This window comes from Aspergillus japonicus, assembly GCF_003184785.1.
Source record: "Aspergillus japonicus CBS 114.51 unplaced genomic scaffold BO86scaffold_17, whole genome shotgun sequence".
NCBI classification, from domain to species: Eukaryota; Fungi; Ascomycota; class Eurotiomycetes; order Eurotiales; family Aspergillaceae; genus Aspergillus; species Aspergillus japonicus.
The window spans coordinates 392,380-419,131 of NW_020291654.1; the positions used below are offsets into that span (position 1 = coordinate 392,380).

The 26,752-nt window shown below is 50.8% G+C and overlaps 10 protein-coding genes across 10 annotated transcripts; 4 read left to right on the forward strand and 6 right to left on the reverse strand.

Annotated features, from left to right (window-relative positions):
• The first annotated feature begins 115 nt into the window (after positions 1 to 115).
• BO86DRAFT_336810 (xanthine phosphoribosyltransferase) lies at positions 116 to 1,806 on the forward strand. The gene is made up of 5 exons (XM_025668926.1): positions 116 to 347; positions 534 to 640; positions 704 to 1,016; positions 1,083 to 1,195; positions 1,266 to 1,806. The coding sequence occupies exons 1-5, from the start codon at positions 315 to 317 to the stop codon at positions 1,312 to 1,314; spliced, it is 615 nt and encodes a 204-aa protein (XP_025528837.1). The 5' UTR covers positions 116 to 314; the 3' UTR covers positions 1,315 to 1,806.
• BO86DRAFT_360233 (dolichol-phosphate mannosyltransferase subunit 3) lies at positions 1,594 to 2,644 on the reverse strand. The gene is made up of 3 exons (XM_025669802.1): positions 2,471 to 2,644; positions 2,338 to 2,406; positions 1,594 to 2,253 (listed from the first exon to the last, which is right to left on the reverse strand). Exons 1-3 carry the CDS (start codon positions 2,516 to 2,518, stop codon positions 2,092 to 2,094), a joined length of 279 nt encoding a protein of 92 aa, XP_025528838.1. The 5' UTR covers positions 2,519 to 2,644; the 3' UTR covers positions 1,594 to 2,091.
• Positions 2,645 to 3,364: 720 nt separating this feature from the next.
• On the forward strand, positions 3,365 to 5,662 carry BO86DRAFT_310620 (putative GTP binding protein; the record flags this gene model as incomplete). Its single annotated transcript, XM_025667875.1, has 6 exons — positions 3,365 to 3,722; positions 3,774 to 3,908; positions 3,965 to 4,084; positions 4,143 to 4,283; positions 4,332 to 5,518; positions 5,576 to 5,662. 6 exons carry the CDS (start codon positions 3,365 to 3,367, stop codon positions 5,660 to 5,662), a joined length of 2,028 nt encoding a protein of 675 aa, XP_025528839.1.
• Positions 5,663 to 5,774: 112 nt separating this feature from the next.
• Positions 5,775 to 7,490, reverse strand: BO86DRAFT_360238 (uncharacterized protein). The gene is made up of 2 exons (XM_025669803.1): positions 6,818 to 7,490; positions 5,775 to 6,759 (listed from the first exon to the last, which is right to left on the reverse strand). The coding sequence occupies exons 1-2, from the start codon at positions 7,136 to 7,138 to the stop codon at positions 5,857 to 5,859; spliced, it is 1,224 nt and encodes a 407-aa protein (XP_025528840.1). The 5' UTR covers positions 7,139 to 7,490; the 3' UTR covers positions 5,775 to 5,856.
• A 138-nt stretch (positions 7,491 to 7,628) lies between these two features.
• On the forward strand, positions 7,629 to 10,059 carry BO86DRAFT_360243 (ABC1 kinase family protein). The gene is made up of 3 exons (XM_025669804.1): positions 7,629 to 8,275; positions 8,336 to 9,678; positions 9,732 to 10,059. Exons 1-3 carry the CDS (start codon positions 7,727 to 7,729, stop codon positions 9,907 to 9,909), a joined length of 2,070 nt encoding a protein of 689 aa, XP_025528841.1. The 5' UTR covers positions 7,629 to 7,726; the 3' UTR covers positions 9,910 to 10,059.
• On the reverse strand, positions 10,020 to 11,445 carry BO86DRAFT_360249 (holocytochrome c synthase CYC3). The gene is made up of 2 exons (XM_025669805.1): positions 10,727 to 11,445; positions 10,020 to 10,645 (listed from the first exon to the last, which is right to left on the reverse strand). The coding sequence occupies exons 1-2, from the start codon at positions 11,377 to 11,379 to the stop codon at positions 10,396 to 10,398; spliced, it is 903 nt and encodes a 300-aa protein (XP_025528842.1). The 5' UTR covers positions 11,380 to 11,445; the 3' UTR covers positions 10,020 to 10,395.
• Positions 11,446 to 12,094: 649 nt separating this feature from the next.
• On the reverse strand, positions 12,095 to 13,055 carry BO86DRAFT_310547 (ubiquitin-conjugating enzyme E2; the record flags this gene model as incomplete). Its single annotated transcript, XM_025667867.1, has 3 exons — positions 12,095 to 12,818; positions 12,889 to 12,968; positions 13,029 to 13,055. The coding sequence occupies 3 exons, from the start codon at positions 13,053 to 13,055 to the stop codon at positions 12,095 to 12,097; spliced, it is 831 nt and encodes a 276-aa protein (XP_025528843.1).
• A 390-nt stretch (positions 13,056 to 13,445) lies between these two features.
• On the forward strand, positions 13,446 to 16,734 carry BO86DRAFT_418184 (Yip1-domain-containing protein; the record flags this gene model as incomplete). The annotated part of the gene is made up of 7 exons (XM_025675069.1): positions 13,446 to 13,478; positions 13,560 to 13,676; positions 13,782 to 13,968; positions 14,026 to 15,235; position 15,407; positions 15,659 to 16,033; positions 16,132 to 16,734. 7 exons carry the CDS (start codon positions 13,446 to 13,448, stop codon positions 16,732 to 16,734), a joined length of 2,526 nt encoding a protein of 841 aa, XP_025528844.1.
• Positions 16,735 to 20,015: 3,281 nt separating this feature from the next.
• BO86DRAFT_360261 (uncharacterized protein) lies at positions 20,016 to 22,456 on the reverse strand. The gene is made up of 3 exons (XM_025669806.1): positions 20,517 to 22,456; positions 20,373 to 20,465; positions 20,016 to 20,321 (listed from the first exon to the last, which is right to left on the reverse strand). The coding sequence occupies exons 1-3, from the start codon at positions 22,158 to 22,160 to the stop codon at positions 20,271 to 20,273; spliced, it is 1,788 nt and encodes a 595-aa protein (XP_025528845.1). The 5' UTR covers positions 22,161 to 22,456; the 3' UTR covers positions 20,016 to 20,270.
• Positions 22,457 to 24,287: 1,831 nt separating this feature from the next.
• Positions 24,288 to 26,201, reverse strand: BO86DRAFT_388457 (proteasome regulatory particle base subunit RPT6). Its single transcript, XM_025671855.1, has 3 exons — positions 25,672 to 26,201; positions 24,918 to 25,593; positions 24,288 to 24,817 (listed from the first exon to the last, which is right to left on the reverse strand). The coding sequence occupies exons 1-3, from the start codon at positions 25,904 to 25,906 to the stop codon at positions 24,559 to 24,561; spliced, it is 1,170 nt and encodes a 389-aa protein (XP_025528846.1). The 5' UTR covers positions 25,907 to 26,201; the 3' UTR covers positions 24,288 to 24,558.
• Between the last annotated feature and the right edge of the window lie 551 nt (positions 26,202 to 26,752).

Consider the following 26,752-nt stretch of genomic DNA (forward strand, 5'->3'; position numbering starts at 1 on the left):
CTCTGTGCAGTCTTGACTCCTTTAGTGCGTCATTAAGTAAGGAAACCAAAAAAAGGGAAAAAGAAGAATAAAAAAAAAGGCAAGAGAAGAAAATTTCGGATTTGGATAATTATTTCCTTCTTAAGTGCCCTTAAATTTACCCCTCATTGCTTGTCTTATCTGTGGCACGATCATTTTCCAAAAAATTTTCCCCCTCTACTTCCCGCTGTTGTGCTCAGTCAAAGCTCCAATCCACCAGATTCAATCTCCGATCCCTCTACTCTCGTACTCACCATATCCAACACTCTGTGTTTACTTGCCTCCCCGCCGCCAAAATGACGCAAAAGTACTATGTCACCTATAATCAGGTATGCTTGCTTTTTTCTTCTTTGTTTGTGGCCTCCTGCAGACCAGACCTTTGCTTCGCCCGCTCCTCTCGCGCAGTATCTCTTACTCGCCATCACTGTCCGCATGCGCGCACTGTCTCGCCAGTCCAGCATGGGTTTATGAAATTACCGTCGATCATTTGGTTAACGTCTATCGGAACGTGACAGGTCCACAAACTATGCCAGGACTCTGCCGACAAGATCTTGTCCACTATCCGCCCTAATTTGATGATCGCCATTGGTGGTGGTGGTTATGTTCCTGCTCGTATCCTCCGGTTCGTGGCAGCCCACTTTAAGTGAAACCCAGAGCTGCTTATTCTAATTCTTCTCTCGCCTAGATCTTTCCTGAAGCGCTCGGGCGAGCCCAACATTCCCATCCAGGCTATCGGTTTGTCCCTTTATGAGGACCTCGGCCGTGGCGATCCGGAGGAGGTTCCTGGTACCAAGGTCACCCGGACACAGTGGCTCGACCTTAGCTCTTTGGAGATGTCGAACTTGATTGGCAAGAACATCCTTATTGTTGATGAGGTTGACGACACTCGCACAACCCTCGAGTACGCCGTGCGCGAGCTCCAGAAGGATGTCGAGGACGCGCAGAAGCAGCTCGGACGGGAAGGCGAGAAGACGAACTTCTCTATTTTCGTGCTTCACGTATGACATTTCTCCATGCTCTCCCACTCCGAGAAGAGTATCCGATTTTTCTGACTTGATATACAGAACAAGAACAAGTCCAAGAAGGGTGTCTTGCCAGCTGATATGATGGAATCCGGTCGTTACCATGCCGCGGTTACTACCGAGGATGTGTGGATCTGCTATCCTTGGGAAGCCAAGTATGTTATTCTTCCGCAATTTGTCCATTGCATTGCAGCTGTTAGAAGGTTTATTAACACACTGCAACAGGGACATTGATGAACACGACCGCTTGGCCAAGGAAAACCCTCTCTTTTAAGCTTCTCGTCCGTCACCACTTGTATAACTTATCCGACGCTCGATGCCCCGGGCCCGCCGTTCCTGCATCCCAGTTCATCTATCATGCATATACATTGCTTCGCTCTACAAGACACATTATACTCTTTTTTTTTTCCGACATCGGGCATTGCTGGATGGTGTTATTTGATTGATTTTTATAGAACAAAAGCATGAGACCACTGAAGATCAAATCGTCTGGCTTTGCATGCCAAAATGCAGCGACCATCTATTCGATGTGGACGCTCCCGCCCGCTCCGCGAATGGGATATTTCATCATTCACACAGAACTAGAAAGACGGCCGTAACGTCTTCGAGTACTGCACTTACCCCTCCGGAACCACCAGGACTGGTTAGGGGAAACCCCTACATTTCAGCGTATCTGTTGGATCTTCATCCGGCACAACAAGATGGAAGCAGTTACTTCGGGCCATTGTCCTTGGCCTACCTGGTTTTTGGTCTAGATTGCCTATTGGGCCCTGCATAACTTAGAGGACAGAGTACTACATCACAGGGGAAGCGTTATGATCATAGGAATTATCCACTAGATAAATCCTAAGCCCCAGCCATTCTTTGTGCAGCACCTGTAATATCGATCCCTGCCCGTAGCAATCAACGCTTGTGGATGTGCCGCACCAAACGCCAACCCTTCTCTCATATGCGATGCGTTATCGGATAAACATAAATTGTACAGAGCCCACACAATAAAGTACATTGGTGGAGATTTGAATGGTCCAGTCGTCCGCCCGCATTAAACACTTCAGTCAACGTCGATATTCGCCCTACGCAATTCGACCTTGGCCTGTTCGATCTCCTTTTGCAGCTCCGTGTGCGCCTCCGGAACATCGTTAAAAGTGAGAATCGCTAAGCCTAAGCGGCCGAGGAGGTAGCATCCAAAGCATATCAGAGCATAGAAGGGAAGCTAGTTCAGAAAGACGCAGATGGTCAGCGGGGTGAGAGAGAGGCAGGGGCCAGAGAAAGGGCCGGGTTGTATTGCAGGACGTACGACAGGAATTATCTCATTCTGAATGGTTTCGTTGAGGGGAACAAGGCCCAGGTATAGAGAAAGGTAGAGCTGAACCCAAGACTCCGCATTAGCGATCAACATAGCGTTGAGGGGGCGAGGCTATCCATCATACCGAGGAGACGAGCAGGAGAACGGAGAGGGTCTGCTGAGCACGCGTCATGGTGATGGTCTTGGTTTGGAAGTTGAGGACAAGTCTGAGCGCAAAACTGGAAGCCGAACTGTTGTAATGTGATGGACGAGGGGAGAAAGTTTAGTTGAAGGAGTGCTTTGAATTATAGGAATGAGTGACTAGATTAAAGAACCACAGTGCGTGCTGTCCTTCTTCGCCGTATTGACGCGCTGTAGGTGAGACCGGCTGCGCCCCTTGGCCGCTGTGTCTACCGTACTGCTGCAGCCGCCCCTCATGACAGGTTGGCATCTGGTAAGATACCTGAGGTACTTATTTCGTATTACCATCTTACCACCTTACCACCTGTTGCTGACACATTGGACATACATCAACAGGAGATCACTGCATTTCTTGATCTCAAGATGCCGGGGAAAGTGACTGGGGCTTCTCACTCAGAAGCTATCAGATGGGAAGTAAGCAGTTAGAAGAAAAGCTTCCCCGTGGTCATGTCGCATGTCGCTTACTGTAACAGAGTCTCAGGTATACCTCGATTTCATTACGCCTTGACCCGTCACGTTTAGACCCAAGGTATTATTGACTTGGTGCCTGAAGAAAGGTGGTAAAGATTCATACTCCATGGTACTACTAACCTACTACGGACAGGCCGATTCTCTCGTCTGCTTCTGCAAAGAGAAACCCGAAACACCTTGTTCGTCTCTCAGTGGGAACCGAGACTTGGGTCAAGGAGAAGACAGAATCTATATACCCTTCCAGCGATACTTTCAGCCTGTCGGAAGATTCATTTAGCCAGAAACAGAGGCCTCCCATTGCCCACCCTTGTATCCAAGATACACGGACTGGATGCACTGATACGTTGTTCAAACCGCAAATTAAAGGATGAGCACTGCACCAGACGTACCAAGGGCGCAAAGCGGTGATGATGCAGCCTTCAGTTCGTCGTGTTTATTGACGGAAGCAGGGCCATCAAAGGGAATCGAGTGTCCTGACTTGGACCAGATGTTCTCGACATTGACCCTCTCACCCATGGGACTTGTGGTCCAAGAGTCCGAACCTGTGCCACTTGAAGATCAACAGTCTCTACTGACTTCCTTACAGGAGTCGCTAAAGAAAGCAGAGGAGCGATGCACCATTGAAGCCTTTATAGACGATGAAAAGATTCTCTATAAACTCTGGAAATGCAGGTCCCGGTATCTGCTGCCAGCCGCTGAAGCCCTGGCCAATGGAAGTAGGAATGGTAAGGCAGCCGTCCATTGTAGCCATGTTTGGTATTCTAATCAGGTTACAGCACCCTGGCGCATTTTGTATGGACAAGCTGGTATACTAGACTTCTTTCTCCAGCTTGTAGCATCAAAGGAGGCTATTGAGAATGATCTTCTCCTGCATTCACTGCGACTAGTCGGTAATTCCTGCGCTGATACGAGTAAGTTTCGCCATTTATCCGTGACATAGCGCAGCCTAGCACTGATTACTAGGTAGATGAGAACCGGGAGATCCTAGTTAAAAACAACTATACCTCCGCCATTATACGACACCTGGCCAACCCAAAGCTTATTCAGGTGGCTATACCTGTTCTATATAATATATGCATTGATTTCGGTACATGCTGATCTGCTCTTTTTCCGAATGGACATTCCCCAGAGCTGACATTGCATAGAACCCGCCCAGTCTCAGATAGCTACCAACAAGATTGTCTATATTTTCCTGACATTGCTGAAGGATAACGCTTTTGCGAAGCACCCGGCTCTACTTGATTATTTCTACGAGCTTATTGATTTGGTTGGGGAACAAGGCATGCGTGACGAACGACCTCTAGAGTTCATTTAGACTAACGGTATCTTCACAGAGCAAGGAATCTCCTCGTCTCCAGATGCCACATTGGTGCTTCTTCTAGACCTGCTGAATGAACAGAGGGCGGTTTCATCTCCAGCGCACTATTCCTCTCTCGTCACCTGTCTCGGTGCTTATTTGGACAAAACACGATTTCAAATTACGTGTCTGTCCAATGGCTTGCTGCCCCAGGTTCTATCAGTTCTCGAGCGATCACTGCTATTCAAGGATGAGGGATGTTCTAAAGAGGACATGCATGCCTTGGCACAGGCCCGCTTGAAGATAAATCAGACCCTAGCCGAAGTCTCCGCATTGCCACTATTCGCAGAGCTCTATCCGCTTGATTCCGATCTTGTGCGCTTACTGGGCTCTTGGCTGGAGGCAAATGAGGACCAACTTCAAATCTGTTCGTGTGTTGTCCTTGGCAATCTGGCAAGATCGGACGCAGTCTGCGAAGAGATGGTTGAAAAGCTGAACATCCACAAGGCGCTCATATCGCTCCTGAAAAGCGAAGCCAGGGGGGCAGTGCTTCACTCGGTACTCGGCTTTCTGAAAAATCTGGCAATTGCCGGTAATAATAAAGCTCGGCTCGGAGAGGCCGGTCTTATTCCTGCCGTCTCAGGCCTCTGGCAGTATGAGACAGTCCCCCAGGTTCAGTTTGTTGCAACTAGCATTACACGGCAGGTGATCATCTCCTCAGTGGGGAACATCGCTCGCTTGCTTGAGGAGGCACCTGTGGGTGACAAGAAGATCAAGGGTGAAGGGAAGACCTGCCTCTCACTGCTCCTCGCGCTTTTTGAAAAAACAGACTCAGCCCCAATCAAAACGGAGATTGGGCGTATTGTAGCTTCTATATGCCGCACCTTGGTCCCCAGAGCACGTGAGAAGGATAGCGGTGCCGAGGCCCTCCTTAGAAAAACCTTTGAGTTGCACGACGATATTCCCTTACCTGTGGGTGCCATGATCACCCAGTCACAATGGCCAGTTGTTCGGAGCGAGGGCTGGTTTACCCTTGCTTTGATGGCGTCGACACAAGGTGGGTTGCTTGTAGCCTCGAACTGTCTAGAGAAGATGGAAATTCTGCCAGTGCTCGAGGAAGTGCTTGCTGCAGATTCTATCGATTCCACCGAGGCAGACAACCTGCAGCTCAACAAGGATCGCGGCAACATCATCGTGCTTATGCAAGAGTTGCTGAAGAGTGATGTAAGTTAATCCGCACTCTAATCACCACGTATGCAATACACTAATAATATTCTACAGGTGGACACTCTTCCGGACTCTTCGAAGGCCAGTATTCAAAGACTGATGAACAGCCATGCCTCCAGACATCTTCAGCTCACTAACTGAACAACCACAATCAAAGAACCTTATAAAGCATGCTAATCGGAGAAAGAGCAAGGTGCTCATATACCCACATTAAAGCTTGGGCTTACACTTTTTCGATATCTATCGTTGATCCAAAATGTGCATTTCAGTCCACCAATAATTTCTAAATAGAACACTCATGGTGCTGCTCTAGTTGGATCCCGGCCACAGAGAGCCTACATGCCTTTACAAATAGCTTCTTCTGCAAACGATTGATATCGTTTGAGCAAATCAGTAGAATCTAGACCCTCCAGACCCTGGCTGCTTGAGTAGTGTACAGCCAATCCTTTCCCATCAATTATGCTATTTTCTCCTGCTTGGTCGTCTGCGAGAGGCTTCAAAAATGTCATGCTATCGAACTCCTTGAGCAAACGATTCGTTGCGACACTCCCCCAGAAGCAAAGGAAGTTCAGGCTGATTTTTGTTGATGGTACACTCCACGTGGGGAATTTGTACCGATTGAGATGATTTAGCTCTAAGTGGTGCAGAAAAGAGTAATGTTGCTGAGCGTTGACAGTCCAGTGGTGCATACTAGGTCCTTCCGGAGCGTACTTCGCCATACTGATGGGAGTGAGGCTGTAATTGTAGCAGCCCGAAAGGAGCCATCGGTGGCTGGTAAAGGGTGGAGCGAATCCCTTATCTATGGTAAAGTCACTAGGCCCCTCCCATGGCGGGAGACGAGAGGCACGCCAATCGTGCATTTCGATCTCGGATGATGACTGCGTGGGGCTCAGCTCCGGGAGATAAGGCAAGGCGACGCTGGCATGACTATGGAGGGCCTCCAAGGCTGCTTCGTTGATGACGTTCGCCGAAACCAAGGGCAGATCGGGGTGTTCGAGCTTGGTCTTGACGACCGTCGAGATTGTATGGTCTTCTAGAAACACGATGTCGCCATCGATCCAAATGTACAGTGTGTCCTTCTTAAGCTGATCCAGCTGCAAACGGGGATCTCCCTGCGCGAGGGTATATGAGGGGTTCTGCTCGACTATCGATGCGAGCCATTCCAGACCCCTCGCATCGTTGGTTTGGGGCAGGAACATGACTTGGTCAACGAGACCATGGTTGGAAACGAGATTGTTCTTGTGATCCAAGTAAGCCGATGAACTTTTGGACCTACAGAGAGCGGACCTTACTCACTCGCAGATAACAATTTAGGATTTCGGTGCGCTGCCAATGGCGGAACGGAACCAAGGCAACGATATCAAAGCCCTGCGGCTTGTCGAATTCCCCCGAGCCTTCCGAATAGGCATAGAAGGGAGCGAGCGAACTATTCTTTCCAAGTCGAGATAGTATGTTCCAGCTAAACGACCATCGGCCGAAGCAGTGAGGGACTATTGTGACTCTGAGCAGACAAAGGCACAGAAAAGTGAGGCACAACGAGAAGGGCGTCCACCAGGGGCGTTTGGACGCAACATCACGAAGCGATTCGGGATCACGTTTGTAGTCAGAATGGCCCATCTTGAGATCGAATGATCAGGTTGACTTGAAATGCTTTCACATTGCGCAGAGCTTGAACTAAGTAGAAAGCTATCGAGCGACTTCGATCGAGTGCAGTGGGCTCTGCCTAGTAGAATACAAGATCTACCGCAAAAGCAGAGACAGAGACAGAGACAGAGACCTGTTTTCGTCGATAGTTCATGCCGAGCAAAGCATGACGGCCGGATTTGGACTTTTTCCCGAGTCAACCGAATCGAGAGGAGAGTTCCCCGTGACAAATCTCCTTTGCAGACAATCGGAAAAGCGGGAAAGTGGGTATAGAAAGATTCCAGACCAAGGAGTCAGCCATTTTCGCTTAGTAGCGTAGTTTGTCTGTTGGTCTTCGTGGTGTTGATGTTGATGATGACGATGACGTCGCAACCACGTGCTCGGCCGCTGCCCGTGCCCGCCGCCTGCGCAGCTCCAGTTCTCACCTCTCTTTCTGCTTTCTTCCTCTCTCCTCTTCGTCCTAATGGCCGTCCCGCTCTTATCGTTATGCTCACGCGGGGCCTTTGTCTTGCTCTTCAATGACCGTTCTATCCGCTACTCGAAACCTTTCTATATGAGAATATGAGGACGGCCGTCCTCTTTGGCCGCTTCATTGTGTGTCGTGGTAGAGGCCCGCCGCTACTATCCCGCTTCTCCCCTCTATCTCGACCGCGCTTCGGTCGTCAGCCAATATGGTCGCGACAATCCGGGTCGAGACGGTCAGGAAATATCCCTGGGTGTCGCACGGTACTCCTTGCTGCGCTGGCCCCGGGGGCCTTTTTGAAGCTTGCCGAGGAAGGCGACGGGGAACGCGGCAAGACAAGTGAGATGCAGATGCTAGAAGTCTCGCGCCGAGAGATCCAGAAGAAAGTCGACGACGAAGCAAGGGGCTTGTCGAGGCTCTGGCAAACATTGGTACTTTACGGGTATCGCTTCGTATATGATCCGATAGCTACCGGTTTTCGCTTTGTCCACCTGCTCATCATTTTCCTGCCTGTCGTGTTCACGGCACCCATCTTATGCCTTGGAGGAAATGGGAAGAATCGGGAAGCGGTGTTGTCGTCGGGGACCATTTGGTGGTACAAGTTTCTAGTGCGGTCCATGGAACGTGCAGGCCCAGCGTTCATCAAGGTAAGTCCCAAGCCGTATAATTCTGTTTGCTGCACCTAGTAACAGGCGTGTCTGCCTCAGCTCGGACAATGGGCAGCATCACGTACCGACATCTTTCCTCCCGACCTGTGCGACATCATGTCTTCTCTCCACTCGAATGCGCCTGCGCACTCGTTACGCCAGACCAAGAAGATCATCAGCAAGGCTTTTAACAACCTGCCCTTCGAAGATATTTTTGACGAATTTTATGAGGAGCCTTTAGGGGTAGGTGCCATCGCCCAGGTCTACAAAGCAAAATTGAAGCCCAACCTTGCGGGAACAGACGATGGTGCTTTCGACGGTCAACCGTCCGGTTTACGGGGGAAGGTTCGGAAGAATGTCGAGGCATTGGTCAAGAGCAGCCCCCAGCGAGTTCCGTCGTCATACGTAGCCGTCAAAGTGCTGCATCCGAAGGTGGAGCGCATGATCCATAGGGACTTGAAGATTATGTCCTTCTTTGCCTCCCTGATCAATGCCATCCCTACAATGCACTGGTTGTCTTTGCCGGACGAAGTCAACCAATTTGGAGAGATGATGAAGCTGCAGCTGGATTTGAGGATCGAAGCAGCAAACCTGGTCATGTTCCGGGAGAAATTTAGGACCCGGACTACAGCCTGGTTTCCTTACCCGTACATAGACTATTCGACCCGGGAGGTGCTCGTGGAAGAGTTCGCCCAAGGGATCCCCCTTTCGACCTTCCTTGACGTCGGCGGAGGGGTTTACCAACGAGAAATTGCGAATGAGGGCCTGGATGCCTTCCTTCACATGCTATTGATTGACAACTTTGTCCACGCTGATTTACACCCAGGAAACATCATGGTGCGATTCTATCAGCCAAATGAATTGGACCTGTCCCTCCGCAACAAAAGCCGTGCATCAGATGCACCAACTACAGCCGAGGTTGATGTCACAGAGTCGGTGCTTGCTCGGCTGCGACCGCATGCCGGTAACCGGCGCGATTGGGAGTCGGTACTTGATGAATTGAATGCAGAAGGATATCGACCCCAATTGGTCTTTATTGATACCGGACTCGTGACTCAATTAAACGACCTCAACCGCAGAAACTTCATCGATTTGTTTCGCGCGATTGCCGAGTTCGATGGATACCGAGCGGGTGAGCTTATGGTCGAGCGCTGCCGCCAGCCGGAAGCTGTGATTGACCCTCATTACTTTGCATTGAGAATGGAGCATCTGGTTTTGAATGTCAAGTCGCGGACATTCGCACTGGGCAGCGTCAAAATCGGCGACGTTTTGAGTGAGGTGCTGTCCATGGTCCGAAGTCATCATGTTCGAATGGAAGGGGATTTCGTCAATGTCGTCATCTCCTGTCTTCTTCTCGAAGGTATTGGCCGGAACCTGGACCCGGACCTCGATCTATTCAAAAGGTGGGCTGTCCAATGAATGACGCGCAAAACTTATATACTGACGCAGCCGACAGTGCCCTGCCGATACTGCGAAAATTAGGTTCCAATGTCACATCCCTGAAATCAGTCCGGTCCGGGGATGTGTCTATGCTCCGTATTTGGGTAGGACTTGAAGCGCGTGAACTGCTCCAGAGCAGCATCGACAGCGTTGAACAGTGCGTCAAATATGACTTGCTGTCCCCTAACATCTGAAGACAAATCGGATCAGAAGGTGAACAGCAAGATCTCGGCACTGATGTAGAGAAATCACGTAATCTCATTTGATGCTTAGAACATGGATAGAATATGAACCACGATGAATACAAATCGCGATGCAACCACCGCATCAACATAATCACAATGCACTCTATTTTACATGTAGAATAGATTCCCATAACGAAATATAGATCCTCGGCCCCGAGAAAAGAAATGAGAAAATTATACCTGAGCCGAGTACAAGTAACTTAATCATTGCGGCCGTTGTCCTCTCTCGAGAACTTGACCGTTGAAGGAGCTCACAGCAAAAGATAGTGAATAATACATGATACATGAGAGGGGTGTGATAAGAATGAAAAGCCACAGAATACAGAACAGTCCCATAGGTCAGGACAACTGGTCAGACGCCCGCGCCTTCTCGGAGTGTATACCGGTGCAAAGGATCCAAAAACTCCAACGTTGAGAAACCACATTCATGGTCGGTTAGTTTCCGCCATTCTCCCGAACTGAGGCGCCGCTAGCCCGCCACCAAACATCTCCTCCCCATCTCATCAGCCGCTCAACGGCAGCGGTAGGTGAGTCCAGAGCTGGTCTGATGTCGAGGAAGAACACCGGTTCTCCGTTGGGTTCCGGTGGGCCGGAATAATAGTCGATAACATACCGGACCTCCTTCGGGCCCGATGGGGTCTGCCGCATCACAAACCAGTCGTGTCTATCAAAGGGCGGGCTTGATCTGTAGTAGAAGAGCGATAGTGTTAGTAAAAGCGATAGGACGCGCATGAACGGCGAATGACGGCATGGAGGGAATACTGACTCATATTTAGCCGGATAAAGCCAGCCCAAGGCTTGAAGAATCCGTGCCTTGGGCGTCAGTTCCTGAGGCCGGCCCTGGAACCGGATGAGCCGCGGTGGAGGAGTCTGCTGGGAGGAACCGGAAATCTGCTCCCGGAGCTCCTCCATTGCGAGATTCTCTTCACCACGTCGGCACTTTTCCCAGCCCTCCGAGAGGCCCTTGGAAAAAATGCGCTCCCATCGCACAATCTCGTCCCAGGCACCCTCATTAAGGAAGTTATGGACGGCAACCATCGCCTCAACGGCATCTTGCGGAGTATCGGTATAGCCCTTGCGAAGCATGGCATTGTACATCTGCTGCGGAGAAGGGTATTCCCAGTTGCCTTCGGTGTCCGATCTTGGGATGGATGAGAGTTCCCGTTCCACGGGGAGGTCCAAGGTCTGATTGGGAGCTCTTTCCTGAGAGATAGACGCGAACATGTAATTCAAAGGGTTCAGTTTCGAGAGAGAGGACTTCGTCTCGCCTGGGGTAGCGGATGGTGGTGGTTGATTGCCTGGAGATTGCGGCTTGGGTGGCGCATAGAAAGGGGAGTCAGTAGGTCGGACCGGACAGGCACTTGGAGCCTCCGGAGCAGCTGGAGTTGGCAAAGCAGAAGTAGTATTGGAGACGTGCATTGGACACCCCGGCTAGGCACGACAATTAGTGATTTTGACCTGTTCCTCAGCGTCGCAAAATAGACATACCGGAGGCGAGCCATCGGCGGCCGCCAGCGGGTTCGGAGCCGCGGGAGTAGGTTTGGATTGTGAATCTGCCCAGAACCAGCCCATGGTGTAGGAAAATATGTTGGTGGAGATGACAAAGGATAGCAGCTAAACAGACAGAGATGATGCCGATGAAGTCAAGCGAGGCCTTGTTATTCGAATCTGCGGGCGGCCAACAGAAACTGTCGTCACAGAAAAAAACAACTTTTTCCTGGATTTGCAATCCGGAGGAAATCCCGCCCGCCGCCCACGTGATGTCCCGAGTTTGGCGACCAATTATCAATAGCCGATATACAACAGGATTCTCAAGATCTGTCATTCTTGCGTTCGCTAAATTGTATATGTACAGTTTCGCAACTTGAGTGGTTATTGTGATGCGAAGCTCTTGAAGATCTAGAGCAATATTCCAGTTGTGATCAAATGACGCCTTGCCATTCTTTGAACGCCCTACAAAGCATAGAATCACATAAGCCCGCAAAGCACTCCCTTTGAGTCAATTAAATGGATTAAACGTTATGCCCTTTGCCGTGGAACAGTATGATCGGAAGGACGAAATGTGCTGAGGGTCAATGTAATACTCACCCGGAACCGACCCAAATTTCTTTGGAAAAAGAGGTATTTAAGCGGCTCATCCCTGAACATCATTTACCAGCCTTGTAAGCAGCGCATACCCGAAAATGATGGCAAAGCCTAGCCAAATCTTGTTGCGGCGAACCCAACTTTGACCAGCTTCTCGCGCAACATGGCCACCCTCCACAACAGCTCCCAAACCTGGAGCACTACCGTTGGGCCGTCTGCGGAGAGCACTGGTTTCTGGGGAGCATTTGGTGGCAGCATTGGGGTCCGGCAAAAGCTGGCCTGTGTTCGTGTCGATGCGGCTGTCTTTCATCCATTTCCAGTTCTCGTGGTCGAGTTCTGGCCATTCCGTACGAAATTTCAATCCCCCATCTCCAGCCTTGACATTGTTGATTCCTTTGGCGGAAGGAGTAACTCCAGGTTTAGCACTGATGTGAGAGCCTCCACCGGTGGAATTCCACCATCTTGACCGTGCAGCTAGCACTCTCCGTTCCGCCTCCGAAGCACTCACGCTCCCAGTGGTCATCTCTTCGCTTGTCATGAAAGAGAGCAGTCCGATCAGAATCGTGGAAACCTCCCAGGCCGGGTTGAATGATTTTGGATGGTAGTCGCTGATGCTGAGGCAAAGACGAGTGGATGGTTGGAACCGACCGCTCGGGGTGTGCATGCGGATGGCAGGTGGCGCAAATGGGTATTCAGGGGGGAACATCAGTGTACCCCAGTATTGTCCATTTTCGTAAGGCGTACCCGGAGGACCACTGAGGATGTAATGCCACCTGTCCAAGAAGGTATATTAGCATGAATCCAAGAATGAACGGCTCGTGTCACGGATTGAGGGGTACACACTCGAGGATATTGGTTTCTGAGGGGTGGGCAATGATGTATGGCGGAGGATTCTTTTGAATGTTTTGATATTCGCGAGTGAGCTGCTTTAAAATTAGACAAGACCGCATAGATAGCCGCAAGCAGGGAGATATTCGACCCACCCGTTTATAGGCTGCCTTGGTCGCCATGCTTTATAGTTCGTAACGACGGCCGTGCGACGCACGTCGAGGTATTGAAGACGAAAGATGAATAGCGGTAAAACAACGAAAAGAAAAAAGCAGTAAGAACCGAATCAGGACGCAGGACAGTTCTTCCTTTGTATAAGGCAGGCAGGTTGCCTATGAAAGTGAATGTTGGGAAGATACAAAAAGGATGAAACGTCAGAAGGCTGGACAACCCGGAGGGCTAACTAACTACGTATTAGTTAAGCGCCCCCTCCCTCTCCGAAGGATGGGAGACCACCAGTCACGTGTGCGGGAGGATCGCCTCAGCCTCTCCGAGGTCTTCGCATCACCTTGCCAAAGTGGAAAGCGAAGGAAGCAAGCAAGGTCTCTCGTTTGGCCATTGCCGCCGCAGCAATGTCTTCTCCACTTTCCGCTGACGACGGAGATGTCAGTCAATTCCTTCTTTCCCTCCCACTGACTATCACAAAGCGCTTGGACTGACAATGTGCTCGACGCTCGCGCTTCTAGATCTTCGAGCGTCTCCAACAACGTACCGACCCGAAGGTGCAGGAAGAGCAGCAGAAAGCTGTCAATGAACGGGTCAGAGCGATCTATGAGAAGGCGCAAAATCGCCTCGGTGAATTGGTCAGTTTTGCAGACTCGTCTGTCCTCGAATTGCTCTGCCTTGGGCCGGGGAGCCCAGGTATATCAGCAACAAATGACTAACGCGGTTGTTCACGATGGCATCAGATTGACCAAAATTCCACTCTACCATGTGTCATCTCTTCAGTACAGGTTCACGGTGCCCGCCATACCCGCAGAAGCTTTCTGGAGCAGATATTCAACCCTCTGCTTAGCAGCAATCAAACTCGGCCCTATACGCTCTCGGAAGCCTTGCAGGAAGTATCGGCACGTGCGGACAAGCTTGGCAGGTTTGGTGGGTTATTCCCTTGTATCATTCCATGCTACAGGTTAAATTCTAATACGGGTACAGATGTCTTTCAACAGCCGATCTCGGTATATCTAGATCAGTCATCACCGGCTGACCCGCAAACTGGTCTCCCGACCATTGATGTCCTGCTGTCGGTGAAGGAGAAGTCTCGCGTCTTGCTCAAGACGGGTACTGATCTTGGAAATACTGAAGGGTCCGCTTATGGTAACCTTCTCTGGCGTAATGTGCTTGGAGGTGCAGAAAACCTGAACTTGAATGCTTCGCTGGGCACCAGGACAAGATCCGCGTACCAGGCCACCTTTGACACCCCACTTTTCAGCGATCCCGATTTCCGCCTGGAGCTTGGTGGAATCGCTAGTGCTACACAGAAGTCTTGGGCAAGCCACGAGGAGGTTCTGAAAGGCGGGTGGAGCAAACTTCGCTGGATAAGCTCGTCCGGACACCACCATGAATTCGGATATAATAATTTCTGGAGACAAATGACTGGCCTTTCCGAAAATGCATCCTCGACTGTTCGCGCCGACGCCGGAGACAGCGTGAAGAGCAGCGTCTTCCACAGCTGGACTAAGGATCGGAGGGACAATGCGCTCCTTCCCTCGCGTGGCTACTACGCCAAGGCCTTCAATGAACTGGCTGGCTGGGGTCCGCTCAAGGGCGATGTCTCTTTCTGGAAGTCGGAGATTGAAACACAAGCTGCGGTCCCCGTCCCCATCCCTGGTCTTAAGGGCGACAGCGGCGTCAGTTTCACAACTGGATTCCGTGCGGGACTTTTGTACCCTCTCGGCCTTGATTCGGATTCTCGACCACAATTATCTCGCGTTAACGACCGTTTCCTCCTGGGAGGCCCCACAGATGTGCGTGGGTTCCGTCTTTGTGGCCTCGGACCGCATGACGGAGCGGATGCGGTTGGAGGAGACGTGTATGCTGCAGGAAGTGCCAATTTGCTGCTTCCACTCCCGAGAGTGGGTGCCGACAAGCCTTTCCGTCTACAAGCATTTATGAACGGTGGTCGGCTTTTGCCACTGCGCACGGCTGACAAGAATGTCCCCACTTCCAGTGGTGAGGTGAAAGATGCCATGGTATCGACCATTTCCGAGCTGGCAAATGGTTTGCCCAGCGTCGCCGCGGGTGTTGGATTGGTTTATGCTCATCCAGTTGCCAGATTTGAGTTGAACTTCTCGCTGCCGCTAGTGTTGCGCAAAGGCGAAGAAGGCCGCAAGGGCCTTCAATTGGGAATCGGCATCAACTTCCTGTAAAATTAAGCCAGAGCGATGTATTGTAGCATTTTGAATAGAAAGATATTGTTCTATTCTCTAGCAGCCTGAATCGAGCGTTTTGCGGCCATCTTAATGTGCATTTATGTGCTGTGACCAAATGTACTGTACACTTTCAGAATCCATAGATCAGATAAGCTGTTGCATAGCGTAAACCAAAGTGGGTCGGCAGCTTGCCGTGTACCGTACATTACACACCTCAGGCACCAACAAGGCCTCCCATCTTTCATCACCGCCAGCCAGCTGTTCTTCCGCGCCTCTCTCTCATACATCTACTTCAATTTCCCTCACCCACTTACAGAACTTTGCCATTTACATTTACTCGCCCACTAACTCTTCTTCAGTGGCTGCGCAATAGAACACCAGTGTCTTCTTTTCACAAAACATCTCCTCCCCTCTAGCTTCTCCCCCTGACCTTGGCCGCCATGGCCCAGTATTACCCGCAGCAACAGCCCTACGGAGCGCAGGCCTCTGCGCAGAACCTTCAATTCTACCCAACATCCTATCAGTCTGTCTCCGGTCATACAACCCCTTCTCAAGCTTCCTATGGAGGCTTTGGAGGTCCCTCCAATCCTGCCGCCCAAGCTTATCCCGTCGGAGGGGTGGGAAGCGGATATGGCGGCTTCGGCTCCCCATCTGCAGGAGTGAGCGGCAGGATGGGTGAACAGGGCGGTTTACGGACGGGGTGGCTTGCTGCATTTGGGACTGAGGGGTATGATGGGGAGCCGCCGCTTCTGGAAGAACTGGGAGTCAATTTTGAACACATTCGCACCAAGGTAATGGATATTTTGACGCAGAAAAAGAGAGAGAGAAAGCCGCTTTATTGAAGTTCTTCACTGACTGACCTGAAACATCATTGATGCTGTATGTTTAGACCTTAACCGTCTTGAATCCCTTTGCTCGCATTGATCAGCACCTGATGGACGACAGCGACCTCTACGGCGCGCTGCTTTACATCGTACTCTACGGCACCTTCCTCCTGCTGTCCGGCAAGGTCTTTTATGGGTATATCTACGGCGTCGCGGTATTCGGCACGGTTGCCTTGCACCTGATCCTCAGCTTGATGTCGCCCGCGCTCGACGCGGTCCCCGTGGCCAACGCCGCCGATCCCACCAACTATTCTCCGCACCACAAACCCACCATGTCGGACGCCTCGGCCGCCGGCCATTTCTCTGCAACCCTGACCTTCCCCCGCTCCGCCAGCGTACTTGGCTACTGCTTCTTGCCCTTGGTGCTGACGAGCTTGGTTGGGATTCTCATTCCCATGGATACCATGTTCGGCTATCTCCTGACCACCGCCGCCGTTGGCTGGTGCACCTACAGCTCCTCGGGGATGTTCTGCGCCGTCGCCCGTATGCGCGGCATGAGAGGCCTGGTGGCGTATCCCTTGGCCCTGTTCTATGTGGTATTCGGTATCATGGGAATTTTCTCCTCCCGAGGAAGTGGTACCCTGGCTGCCAAGACGGGCGCTGCCTGACCGAGACTACGAAATCGATATCCGGGGCGCTCACTGGAGGCGCGGCCATCAAATCTTATACATTGGAACGACGATGCGTTGCACTCGGGCTGTTTGTAAGTCGAACCGCACCTTTGCAGCGAAGACACTGCTTGATTGGCTTCGCGGCAGCTTTGTATGAATATCATGATTTCTCTCGCTGCTTTAGTTATACCATACGTGCATCTTCGAATTTCCGAGCTAGCGGTGTACTTGATCCTTCCGATTGACGGGACTTTTAGTTACTCTGGTATTTAAACAAAAGTATACTTCGCCAAACCCTTGTCCAGTCCCCAGCACTCCAGTATGACTCCGCATTTTAGTGTCATCACAGGTCCCGGTCAGACGTCCTTTAGGTTGACCCTACAAGAATTTCACGCGGATCTACACCCGAGTGTTGATTGAAGCCATTTGGTGCAGGGTAGTGGTCGAAATCAAGGGGAAAGGAAAAATCAGAATCCCCCCCCGGCAAAAATGTCTACGTTATGGGCAAAAGATAGAAAGACCAATTCTCTTGTGGTTTCATGCTTTAGCTTAATGCAATTGGCTATCTACGTGAACATACTTGTTTTCTCGCCACGAGCCGGGGCCCAGTTGACCAGCCACTCGCGCGATCGTTCAAGATTGCCTGCAGAAGCTTCGACGGCAGCAACACACCATGCCAGATCATAGGATTTCCCCTCTGCTGCTGCAGCTTCTGTGGCGAGTAATTCCGCGAGAGAGCGTCGTTGCTGGCCTACTTGATCGGTACATAGGTGGAAAGGCGCTGTATTCGGCGTATCGCCTTGAAGATTGACTGCGTCAATCAGTGGCCGCACTACCGCCAGGATGGCCGCCGCACTCTTCGGGGTAAATGGCTCGCTAGATTGTCTGGCTTGCTTTCCTGTCTTGCAATACTCATTCTGACACCAGGATTTACCGCACCCTGACATCATCTGGGAAAGATACCGGCGCTCAATGCGTCGTCGCAAAGCCTGTCCCTTTGGGTCATAAGTGTCCACATAAAGTGGACCAAAGCAAATGCTACATAGGCCCAGGTGGTTCGCGTTCTGCGTCCCACGGCCGTCCAGAGTCCGGCCGCAATTTTCGTTCAAGCAGATCCGAGGTGTAGGCCGAGACAAACGCTCCAAATCGTGATAGCGTAGGTGAGTCTTTAGATTCCGCATCCGAACAATCTTGTTGCATAAATGGCATTCCGTGGTCCGCCCTCCATCCACCAGCTCGTGCGGGGTAAGACCAGAAACAAGAACTTCTGGATCTTCCATGCTGGGGTCTGACTCGCCCCGTTGGGGCACCACAAGGTGGCAGAATTGGCAGAGGATAGGCTTGGCTGGGCAGACGGTCGTGCGATGTTGCGCAAGGCGCGGGAGGCTCCCTGCCTGGTATCCACAAGCGCGACAAGAATGCTGTGTATGGAAGACATCATTGTGCTTTTGCTTGTCTAAAGGACTATTTCCATAAGACGAATCATGTGGACAGTGCCAATGGTCCTGCCATTCGGGAGAACGCTTCTGAAAGACATTATGGCACTGAGGGCAATACACGTTGTTCCGGAGACAAAAATTCTCGTGAAGCACCAGAGTCCGCTGTGGCACCCACTGGCGGCAGTTCTTACACTGCACGTCCTCAGGCGCATGATCACTCGGACCCTCGCGCACATTAGGCCCGTCTTCCTTAATTGCCATGCCGTTTGAGAGCTGCAGCTTGTAAGGCACCGGTGAGCTGGCTCCGGAACCTTGTATCGAGGAGGCGTCAGGCATCATCATATGAACCGATATGTATAGAGCATCGGCGCTCTCAAGCTCAGTATTTGTCGGTTGAATCTTCAATCGCTTCGGAGATTGCATTGAAAAGTCACCAAAGACATGTTCGTCCACCCTTGGTCGATTCCTTTGACGAGCGGAAAGTGGGCTGGCAAAAACGTATACATCTGCGTTGTCAAGGCCTTCAACGCGAATTTCGAGGGGGGCTCCACGATCCCATTTGGCAAGCTCATAATCGACATAATCACCCGGTGCTAGTTGGCCAGTGACCGAATGGCCGATGTGGAGTTCGCCACCAGGAGAAGTACCATTCTTACTGCCCACGGTGCGAGATGAACTTTCTAGCCGTTTCCGTAAATTTTCTCTTGCTTGGTCCTCGTTCAAAGCAACAATGTCGACTTCCAAATCCGTATCCACAACGCATATTCCGGGGCCCTCGGGTTCCACCTTGTCGACCAGAAAACGGAACGGCTCACCCTGACCGCTAACTACCTTTAAGACCTCGCCGATGGTAAGAGTCGTATAGCTATCACGTAGCACGCGCTCCAACAGGGCCTTCCAGTCTTCCGGGTCGTATCCGGCTGCAAGCGGGCGCAAGCGCACATACGTGCCCTTCGGTAACTGATGTACGTGCACCGTCACTGTAGCAGATGGGGACTTCTCTGGCATGTTCGAGGCAGCATTTTCTTCTGGAGGCGATGGCGTGAAATTGTCCAACCCGAGCGCGCCTCGTAGGAAGGTGCTCAATCCGATCTCATTTTCCCCTGAGGAGAATTCTCGAATACCCGCATACACCACGCGGTCATTTTGAGGATTCACAATGCGGAATGTCAGCGGCTGAGGTAGGTGATGTTGGCGCTCTGCGGCGCGATTGCGTGCTCGCGACTCGGTCTCAAATGTGTAGGGGTTGAAGGGGTCGAAGTCGGTGGTGACAGGAAGCGCAGGATTAGTCGAGACGGTGTCTTGAAGCGGGGCCGCGGCAAGGAGTTGCTCGAGAGCAGACTGGGGCAGTGTGATTTTATCACCCGGAAGTTGAGGGGTGAGATCCGAAGGCGTGACAGTCAATTGCGCTGACCAGCGTAGAGAGCCTTGTTCGGAGGCCATAGCTTTGAACTCAGTATATACAGTACTGTATTGTATAGGTACAGTATTCGTAGGTGATGGGTAAATGTGATGTTTAGTCCTAGCGGGGGGAGGGGGGGCTTATACTAGGAGATTTTCGGACCTTGGGGCAAAGCAGCCAAAGCGGAGAGTGGAGATAAGGAGGAAGTTTTTGATGGAAAGAGACTGCTTGATAAACTGGTCATCTTCGAGATCTTCGAGATTAGATAATTTGCCTACACGCAGCTTGAAAGGATGGTTGCTTGTTGCAGGCAGCAGGAGAGCAAGCCTTGAAGAGAGAGAGGGAGGGAGAACCGAAGCGCCGCGGGCCTTCTGGAAAGAGGTGGGATTTGTCATCCCAATTGGCCTTTTAACTTACACTGTAATTACCGTCAAGTTACTATCAATTATATTAACCTTGAAGTCAACTAAAGTAACCAACCAACCAACCAGCCAACTACTCAGGAACCTTGAAAAGTTGACTATTCGAATTATAGACAGGTATATGGTATAGTGACATCGCTCTCAATGCATTCATTCCATTCCACCCGTCAGCCCTAATCCTCAGCTGTTTCCCATGCTGACAAAGATACGCTTGCTTGAAATGATTCAGGACCCACAACGATGTCTTTAGAGCATCAAGTCCCAATCAAATCAATATAATTCTCTCACTCGATGGCGTGTGCTCGTGTTGCACCAGTCGCACTTCCCCCTTGGTCAGCCTTCCCTCGTCATAGCCGGGGTTCTAGTACATACCAGAGTTGATGAGCACCCTTCATTGTGCTCAACACAGTAATCTCCTCGGCAGGTGTTGCATGTCCGTTGGCACTCCGCCTTACACATGGCACACTGGATAACCCATCAGAAAGAAGCTAGCTGGACTCTAATCACGGCACTCACCGTTGGACCACATTCCCAGCAGTCCTTGCTCACACCAGACCTGCCTCTATTCGATTCGTCCCCTCTGGGTTCTCTGGTAGCAGTCTGATGCGGGGTGAGGTTGCTTCTTACGCGCTCTGGATATGGCAAACAATCGGCGCAAAACCATTTATTACAACGATGACACCAGCGATCGGTCAGACATTCTGTACACCGAGCTATCAACACTGCTTGTTTGTCAGGAATTAACGCAGGGCGTCTCGCTGCTGCCACTGTGGATGAATGCAATGGAGGTGGCGCAAGCAGAGGAAATCGCTCCTCGAGGGATTCGCCCCAAATCGCCGGTCCTTCAGGTACTGAATGGCATCCATCGCAACCTCCAGGGCCAAGTGCGACAGTAGCTATTGCCGGCGCAAGCATTCGACTCTCTGGCTCGGAGTTCTCGTCGTTCGGTAAGCTTGGATCTTGCAGCTCAACCTTGTGCCGCGGACCCCGACACAACACGGTGTCGAAGGCAATGATGCCCTCGCATTTTTGGATTGTTTCTGCCCACCCTTCGTCTATCTTCCGCTTGAACAGCTTCCCTGACGGGTAATACCAGGGATTTTGACTGCATGTATCACTCGTTGGCTCGCGACGTGATACTGGATTTCCGCCGGGGGTGGAAGGCTCGCTTGATTCTTGGCTGGAGCATCTTGAGTTCCACCAGTCGCGGTAGTTCCTGCGTACAGCACCACACGGTTGTGCCATGGGTGTAAAATGGTATATCCCTTTCAAACGCGGAGTTCCTTTCGGGCGTGTAGGTCTGACCGCATAATTCAGCACCTGCATCAACTTACATTCGTTCAGATGCCGGCACTCCCTTATCGACAGAATATTGATGTTGAAACGATCTGTCAGAAGGATGTCGGCAATCAATTCCGCCGGCACAGACAGCCCGTCTAGTATCAGTGTCCGCACATCTTGCAGGATTGATTTTCGTTCGAGGCGGGAAAAGATGCCTCGCAAAGGTGCCGCATAAAAATTATCCGCCGTGAGTGCGTCACTCAGCTGAACCTCTCTTGCGACCTGAGCCTCAAGGTTGTCTGGTACCTCGCTGGCAATGTAGGCGCCGCGACATCGGCTCAGGTCGAGATGCCGGAAAACATATGGCGTGTCTATGACCAAAGATCTAAGAACACGCGAGGTCGAGGCCACGGCGAACAAAGCTGGGGTCGACAGATATGGAGCGATATGGTCGAGAACAACATTATTTGACAAAACATCAGTGAGAGTAGCCGGCTTACGCAGTACGGTGGTTATGGTTTGGGATTTCGCGGTGTCTTCCTTGACCGCCCCGTCACTGTCCTCGTCATCTGGTAGCACTTCCTCTACCACTGGCACAAGCCCCAATTCTTTAGAGGTCAATCGACAAGTACCGTAAAAGAAATCAGGGGCGCGGCCGATGAGGTTTTGACGATAAGCAGTCATCGCACCTAGAGCGAGTTCATCTCTTCGCGAAAACACAGGAGCAGCATTGGGCTGGATTTCCTGGAGCGCGGCTCTAGCATTGGCCAGTTCCGTCTCCAGCAGTTCGATAGTGGACAAAAGAACGGCTGGCATGGCCTTGATATGCTCGGGATCGATGGCGGTGACTAAAGTAGACCATAACTCCCCTTCGGGCATGTTAGGAAATGTCAATGGCGGACTTTGATTATGTGCCGATGTGGAGAGAGAGGGGAAAAGAAGAAGAGGACGTGCGCTCCGAAACAAAAAGAAAGAGAGAGAGAGAGAGAGCCGATATAGTATGAGAAGTCTGCGCGTAGCGAAGGAGGGGAACAACCGTAGTGTTAAGAAGCGAGTGGCGGAGCGACAACCACGACAACAAAAAGAAGGAGGAGGAGGAGGAGGAGGAGGAGGAAAAGGAGATGACGAGGAAGAAGAAGAGTATAGTTTGAAACAATTTCTAGAAACTGCTCACGAGAATGGATGGCTTCTAATATTCCAGTACGAACAGAGACGATCAGCGAACTACGTCAAGCGCCCGTAAGGTATCCCAAAGATAAAGCGAGGAATTCGAGTGGTTTAAGGGTCAGGGGGGGTGGAGGAAGTTGGGGAAAAGAGAACATTAGGAGTAGGAGGGAGGCATAGATATACCGTACACCTGTTGCCATCGTATGTACGACGACATCGACTGACCGAGAGAGAGATTGTCCGACATATTGTCATCTAATGCAGTGGTGTATAACCATGATAGAATTGGGTTTAGTCTAGAAATATTGTGAGTTCCGTATGTACTGTGCAGTACATACATATGAGTAGTAATTACTTCATTGCACGGAGTACTCTGGCAGTATCGGCGGAGTCGGGGGAAGGTGGCATTCATGCATACGATGCATACATTTACCGGTACATCAGATTATAGTCTTTGTGTATCTATCTACCTGGCGCAAGGGCAGCAGGGGATACTCAATCTAGTACGTAGGTATAACTACTTCATGTAGAAAGTCACTCCCCAGTCTACACGTACTGTACTGTACACCAGTGGTACCCGCACCAAGTGACCATGAGTATGGAAGAAGATTCGGCTGACTTGCATGATTTAGGAGACAACAAGACACCCTGGCCCTCGTTCACGGCTTCAATTTCTCCGTCCCATTCCAAGGCTCGGACCCACTGGCGGGACTAATGGGTAGTTAGTACCTGTACGAAGTACGGGGCAGATTCTACAGTATTAGATAGTATCAGACTCTAACTAGGGGTTGTTGCTCGGGGATCTGGACCGCCCCACTGAAAGCCGAGACCCTACTCTATACATACTACTAGGTACTCATCCACTTTATGGTCTCCTTGGGATATCTGTGCAGTGTCTGTGTGCATCTATGTGTAGAGTATTAGTTACAGTAGATGTAAAGGTATGCCAAATATTCCAGCAAGAGTACTAAGGGATGAACAATCTGGCAATTTGTGATTGGGAAGGCGAACAGCAAAGGAAGAAAAGAGCAAAGCTAAAAAGGGTGACCGAAAGGAAATGAATTACCGGCTGGTCACGCGCACCCTCACCTTACGACGAGGCGGCGATCAACAGGCTTACCGATGGAGTCGATGCGATGGATGCCAGGTGGACCCCACCCACCTCCCCCTTCTCCAGGCCCGGGGCGAACGGACGGTGGGCCGACTGAGTTTGATGTTTGATGGCCCCGACAAGGACGGTACTAAAGCAGTTGCTCAATCGATAAACAAAAGTCAGATAAGGTGATTCATCACTTACTCATAATTATTCAATTGGATTCCCGATTCCGTATATGTTCATATGTTTATCGGCTCTATACTACTCCGATATTAGCGAATGACTGAACTGGTATACGTATACTAAGGAAAAGACCATCAGGCCACCGCAGACTGACTATCGAGTTGTCAACTTATCATCTACCATGTTGCCAAGCCGGAGAGCAGGCATTATGATTACAGTGTCGACAATCTCTGCTTAGATTTGACTTCCTCGCAATGCCGCCAAGCACAATTTATGCCCACTGATCGTCGTCCTGGTATTCTGCACCAGTGTGTAACTGCATAGTTACAACGTATTAGCTACACGGGCCTATCGAGATCGTTTGCAGTGCACAGTATCTACTCGTACTATGTATAGACTAAGGATAACTGCAAATGCACACGTGACAAGAGTCAGCAACTCCCGGCGCCTTACCACGCAAAGAAGGGATGTTGACAACCGTCTTTGTCCCGATTTGCTCCTGATTTGCTGGTCACCCTTGAGAATAGGCATGGGCCTGAAGTTTACGGTATAGGCTATCGCTACAGAGCACACGCATCTTGAATTGCTTCCACTGAAAATCTTGGTAAACATACCGTGTATACATCACTCCTTGCTTACATTTGAGCTGAAAGACTTCCCCCAAACACCATCTGGTCGTGACTTGGCGACAACAAGCAGAAGCCAGGGGCTTTAAGATCAATCGAATCCGCTGCCGGCGAGAGCCCATCGAAAACGAATGACATATATTGGGCAACCATCAAGACCACGCTGGAACAATGAAAGGGATTCCTGGTAAAACAACCGGTTCATTTACTTGAAAAGTTTCGACACTGCGACCTCCTTGTCATCATGCTTGTTGAGAATCTTCGCAGTAGCCAGGTCAAAGTCTTCCTGAGTGACATGCACACGTCGCTCCCGAAGTGCATACATGCCCGCCTCTGTACACACTCCTTTGAGCTCGGCTCCGGAGCATCCGTTCATCTTTTCGGCAATCTTCGTAAGGTTGATTCCTCGGGTCAAGTTCATTGACCGCGAATGAATGCGTAGGATGTCGGCACGAGCTTCCACTCTGTAATAGTAAAGATCCTGGTCAGCCAACTAGTGGTGAAACGCGAATGTTTAGGCAGTGGCAGCGACAGAAAATCGCAGGACAAGGGTCAGCAACTCACGACGGCGGTGGGAACTCAATCTTGCGGTCAATGCGACCAGGGCGCAGCAAGGCCGGATCCAGAATATCAAGTCGGTTGGTGGCCATGATGATCTTGATGTTCTTCGTAGGTTCAAATCCATCTAACTGGTTAAGAAGCTCCAGCATCGTCCGTTGTACCTCCGAGTCACCCGACCCGGCCGAGTCAATCCGGCTGGATCCAATACTGTCGATCTCGTCCATGAAGATGATACTCGGGGCGTGCTCTCGGGCCATAACAAAAAGCTCACGGACCATGCGACTTCCTTCACCTATGTACTTCTGCACCAATTCCGATCCACTGACTCTGATAAACCGGCAGTCGGTGTGATGAGCGACAGCTCGGGCAAGTAACGTTTTGCCGGTTCCCGGGGGACCGTAAAGAAGCACACCTTTTGGCTGTGCGATACCAAGCGATTCAAACAGCTCCGGGTGTTTCAAGCCCAGCTCGATCACCTCCTTGATTTCCTTGATCTGCTGGTCAAGACCACCGATCATATCGTACGTACTATCAGGTACTTTCTCGACCATCATCAGCGACACCAGCGGATCGACGGAGGAAGGCAGCATCTTTTCCAATTTGTACGAGTCGGATAACAGCGCAACTCGCTTTCCAACTGTCAACTTGCTGATATCGACACCGTCCGCGATGTCCACGACTACAGAGAGAGGCTAGAGTCAGCATGTAATGAACATATCAAAACAAACAATGTGCATGATGTAGAGAGATTGCTTACCATATTTGCCTTCCGGGTGAACTTTGACAAGAACCTTCTTGGTGCTCATGACCTTGACCACCTCGCCAACATAGGAGCCGGGTTGCTGAAGCAGGCCTAGCTCCTCCCTGAGTAGACGTACCCGCGAGTTGTAATCATTCCGTTGTGCTTCAAGTCGTCTGAGAACAGCCTGGCCTTGAATGATCTCGAGCTTCATGCTCTCAATCTTGTTGCGGTAGTAATTGTCGAGCGCCATGATGGATGACGACAGATAGCGCTGCCACGGCAAGGCAGAACGGGGGGGTGGAGTCTATCAGTTTCGATGGGATGGAGAAGAAAGGTTGATATATCTTCTGCCAGACTTTGGGGGAAGGACAAAGTAGGTAGAGTGTGGGACAATAAGCAGGAAGAGCAACAGGGAAGAGAGTTGTACAATACAAGTGAACAGCGGACGGAGGGTGAGGATGAGCTCGCTCTTGCGTGTGTAGCTTAGCTTGTCCGCCCTCGTCGACGTCGACAGGAACGCCGCCGCCGCCGCCGCCCAAAAGCACACCCGCCACAACTTATTCATCAGCCACAGCAAGCTTACATAGCGAAGGGATTTGTGGATCTTGCGGGATTCGTTCCATGTCATTGCTGGGTGCCCAGTGATTGCCCGGTTCGCCCGGTTTGCTGAGTGCGACGTACCTACTGTACTGTACTCTGTACTGTACAATACTGTGTTTACTCAACTTCAATTAAGTGTTGAACGTTTGTTTCTATGTGCATTATTCCACACCCTCTCTCTTCCAGTTTCCTTCCCAACTACTCTCCCTGTCTGCTACTTTTCACAATATCCAGCAGATTATAAGAGAACTACTAGTTAGTTCCTTAGTCATTGTCCGTCTGGTTTGTAAGAAATCCCTGTGACTTGGGGTCCCAAGGTCTCAGCTGACTGCGGGGATGCAATGAGGCTGTATCTCATGATCTCACTAAGTTAGCTGCTAGCTACTAAGTTGTGTTCTGTACCAAGACAACACTCTACTCCTTTCCCCCCCTTTCACAGTCAGCTATTCTTTCCCTCCTTGATTTTTTTTTTAACGTTGGAACAATATGTAGCCCT

Coding starts and splice junctions, on each gene's coding strand:
- BO86DRAFT_360249 (XM_025669805.1), bottom strand. CDS start 11,379: ATGCACGTCTCCAATACTACTTCTGCTTTGCCAACTCCAGCTGCTCCG. Junction 10,646..10,726: donor CTTTATCCGGCTAAATATGA/GTCAGTATTCCC, acceptor CTTCTACTACAG/ATCAAGCCCGCCCTTTGATA.
- BO86DRAFT_388457 (XM_025671855.1), bottom strand. CDS start 25,906: ATGGCGCTCGACAATTACTACCGCAACAAGATTGAGAGCATGAAGCTC. Junction 25,594..25,671: donor TCACCCGGAAGGCAAATATG/GTAAGCAATCTC, acceptor CTCTCTCTGTAG/TCGTGGACATCGCGGACGGT. Junction 24,818..24,917: donor ATTGAGTTCCCACCGCCGTC/GTGAGTTGCTGA, acceptor TTACTATTACAG/AGTGGAAGCTCGTGCCGACA.
- BO86DRAFT_360233 (XM_025669802.1), bottom strand. CDS start 2,518: ATGACGCGTGCTCAGCAGACCCTCTCCGTTCTCCTGCTCGTCTCCTCG. Junction 2,407..2,470: donor TTCTCCTGCTCGTCTCCTCG/GTATGATGGATA, acceptor TCTTGGGTTCAG/CTCTACCTTTCTCTATACCT. Junction 2,254..2,337: donor AGAATGAGATAATTCCTGTC/GTACGTCCTGCA, acceptor TTTCTGAACTAG/CTTCCCTTCTATGCTCTGAT.
- BO86DRAFT_336810 (XM_025668926.1), top strand. CDS start 315: ATGACGCAAAAGTACTATGTCACCTATAATCAG. Junction 348..533: donor ACTATGTCACCTATAATCAG/GTATGCTTGCTT, acceptor GGAACGTGACAG/GTCCACAAACTATGCCAGGA. Junction 1,017..1,082: donor TCTCTATTTTCGTGCTTCAC/GTATGACATTTC, acceptor CTTGATATACAG/AACAAGAACAAGTCCAAGAA.
- BO86DRAFT_360261 (XM_025669806.1), bottom strand. CDS start 22,160: ATGCCCGAAGGGGAGTTATGGTCTACTTTAGTCACCGCCATCGATCCC. Junction 20,466..20,516: donor GCTGGGAATGTGGTCCAACG/GTGAGTGCCGTG, acceptor TGGGTTATCCAG/TGTGCCATGTGTAAGGCGGA. Junction 20,322..20,372: donor AAGGGTGCTCATCAACTCTG/GTATGTACTAGA, acceptor CCAAGGGGGAAG/TGCGACTGGTGCAACACGAG.
- BO86DRAFT_360243 (XM_025669804.1), top strand. CDS start 7,727: ATGAGGACGGCCGTCCTCTTTGGCCGCTTCATTGTGTGTCGTGGTAGA. Junction 8,276..8,335: donor CAGGCCCAGCGTTCATCAAG/GTAAGTCCCAAG, acceptor TGTCTGCCTCAG/CTCGGACAATGGGCAGCATC. Junction 9,679..9,731: donor GACCTCGATCTATTCAAAAG/GTGGGCTGTCCA, acceptor CGCAGCCGACAG/TGCCCTGCCGATACTGCGAA.
- BO86DRAFT_360238 (XM_025669803.1), bottom strand. CDS start 7,138: ATGGGCCATTCTGACTACAAACGTGATCCCGAATCGCTTCGTGATGTT. Junction 6,760..6,817: donor TCCTAAATTGTTATCTGCGA/GTGAGTAAGGTC, acceptor TTGGATCACAAG/AACAATCTCGTTTCCAACCA.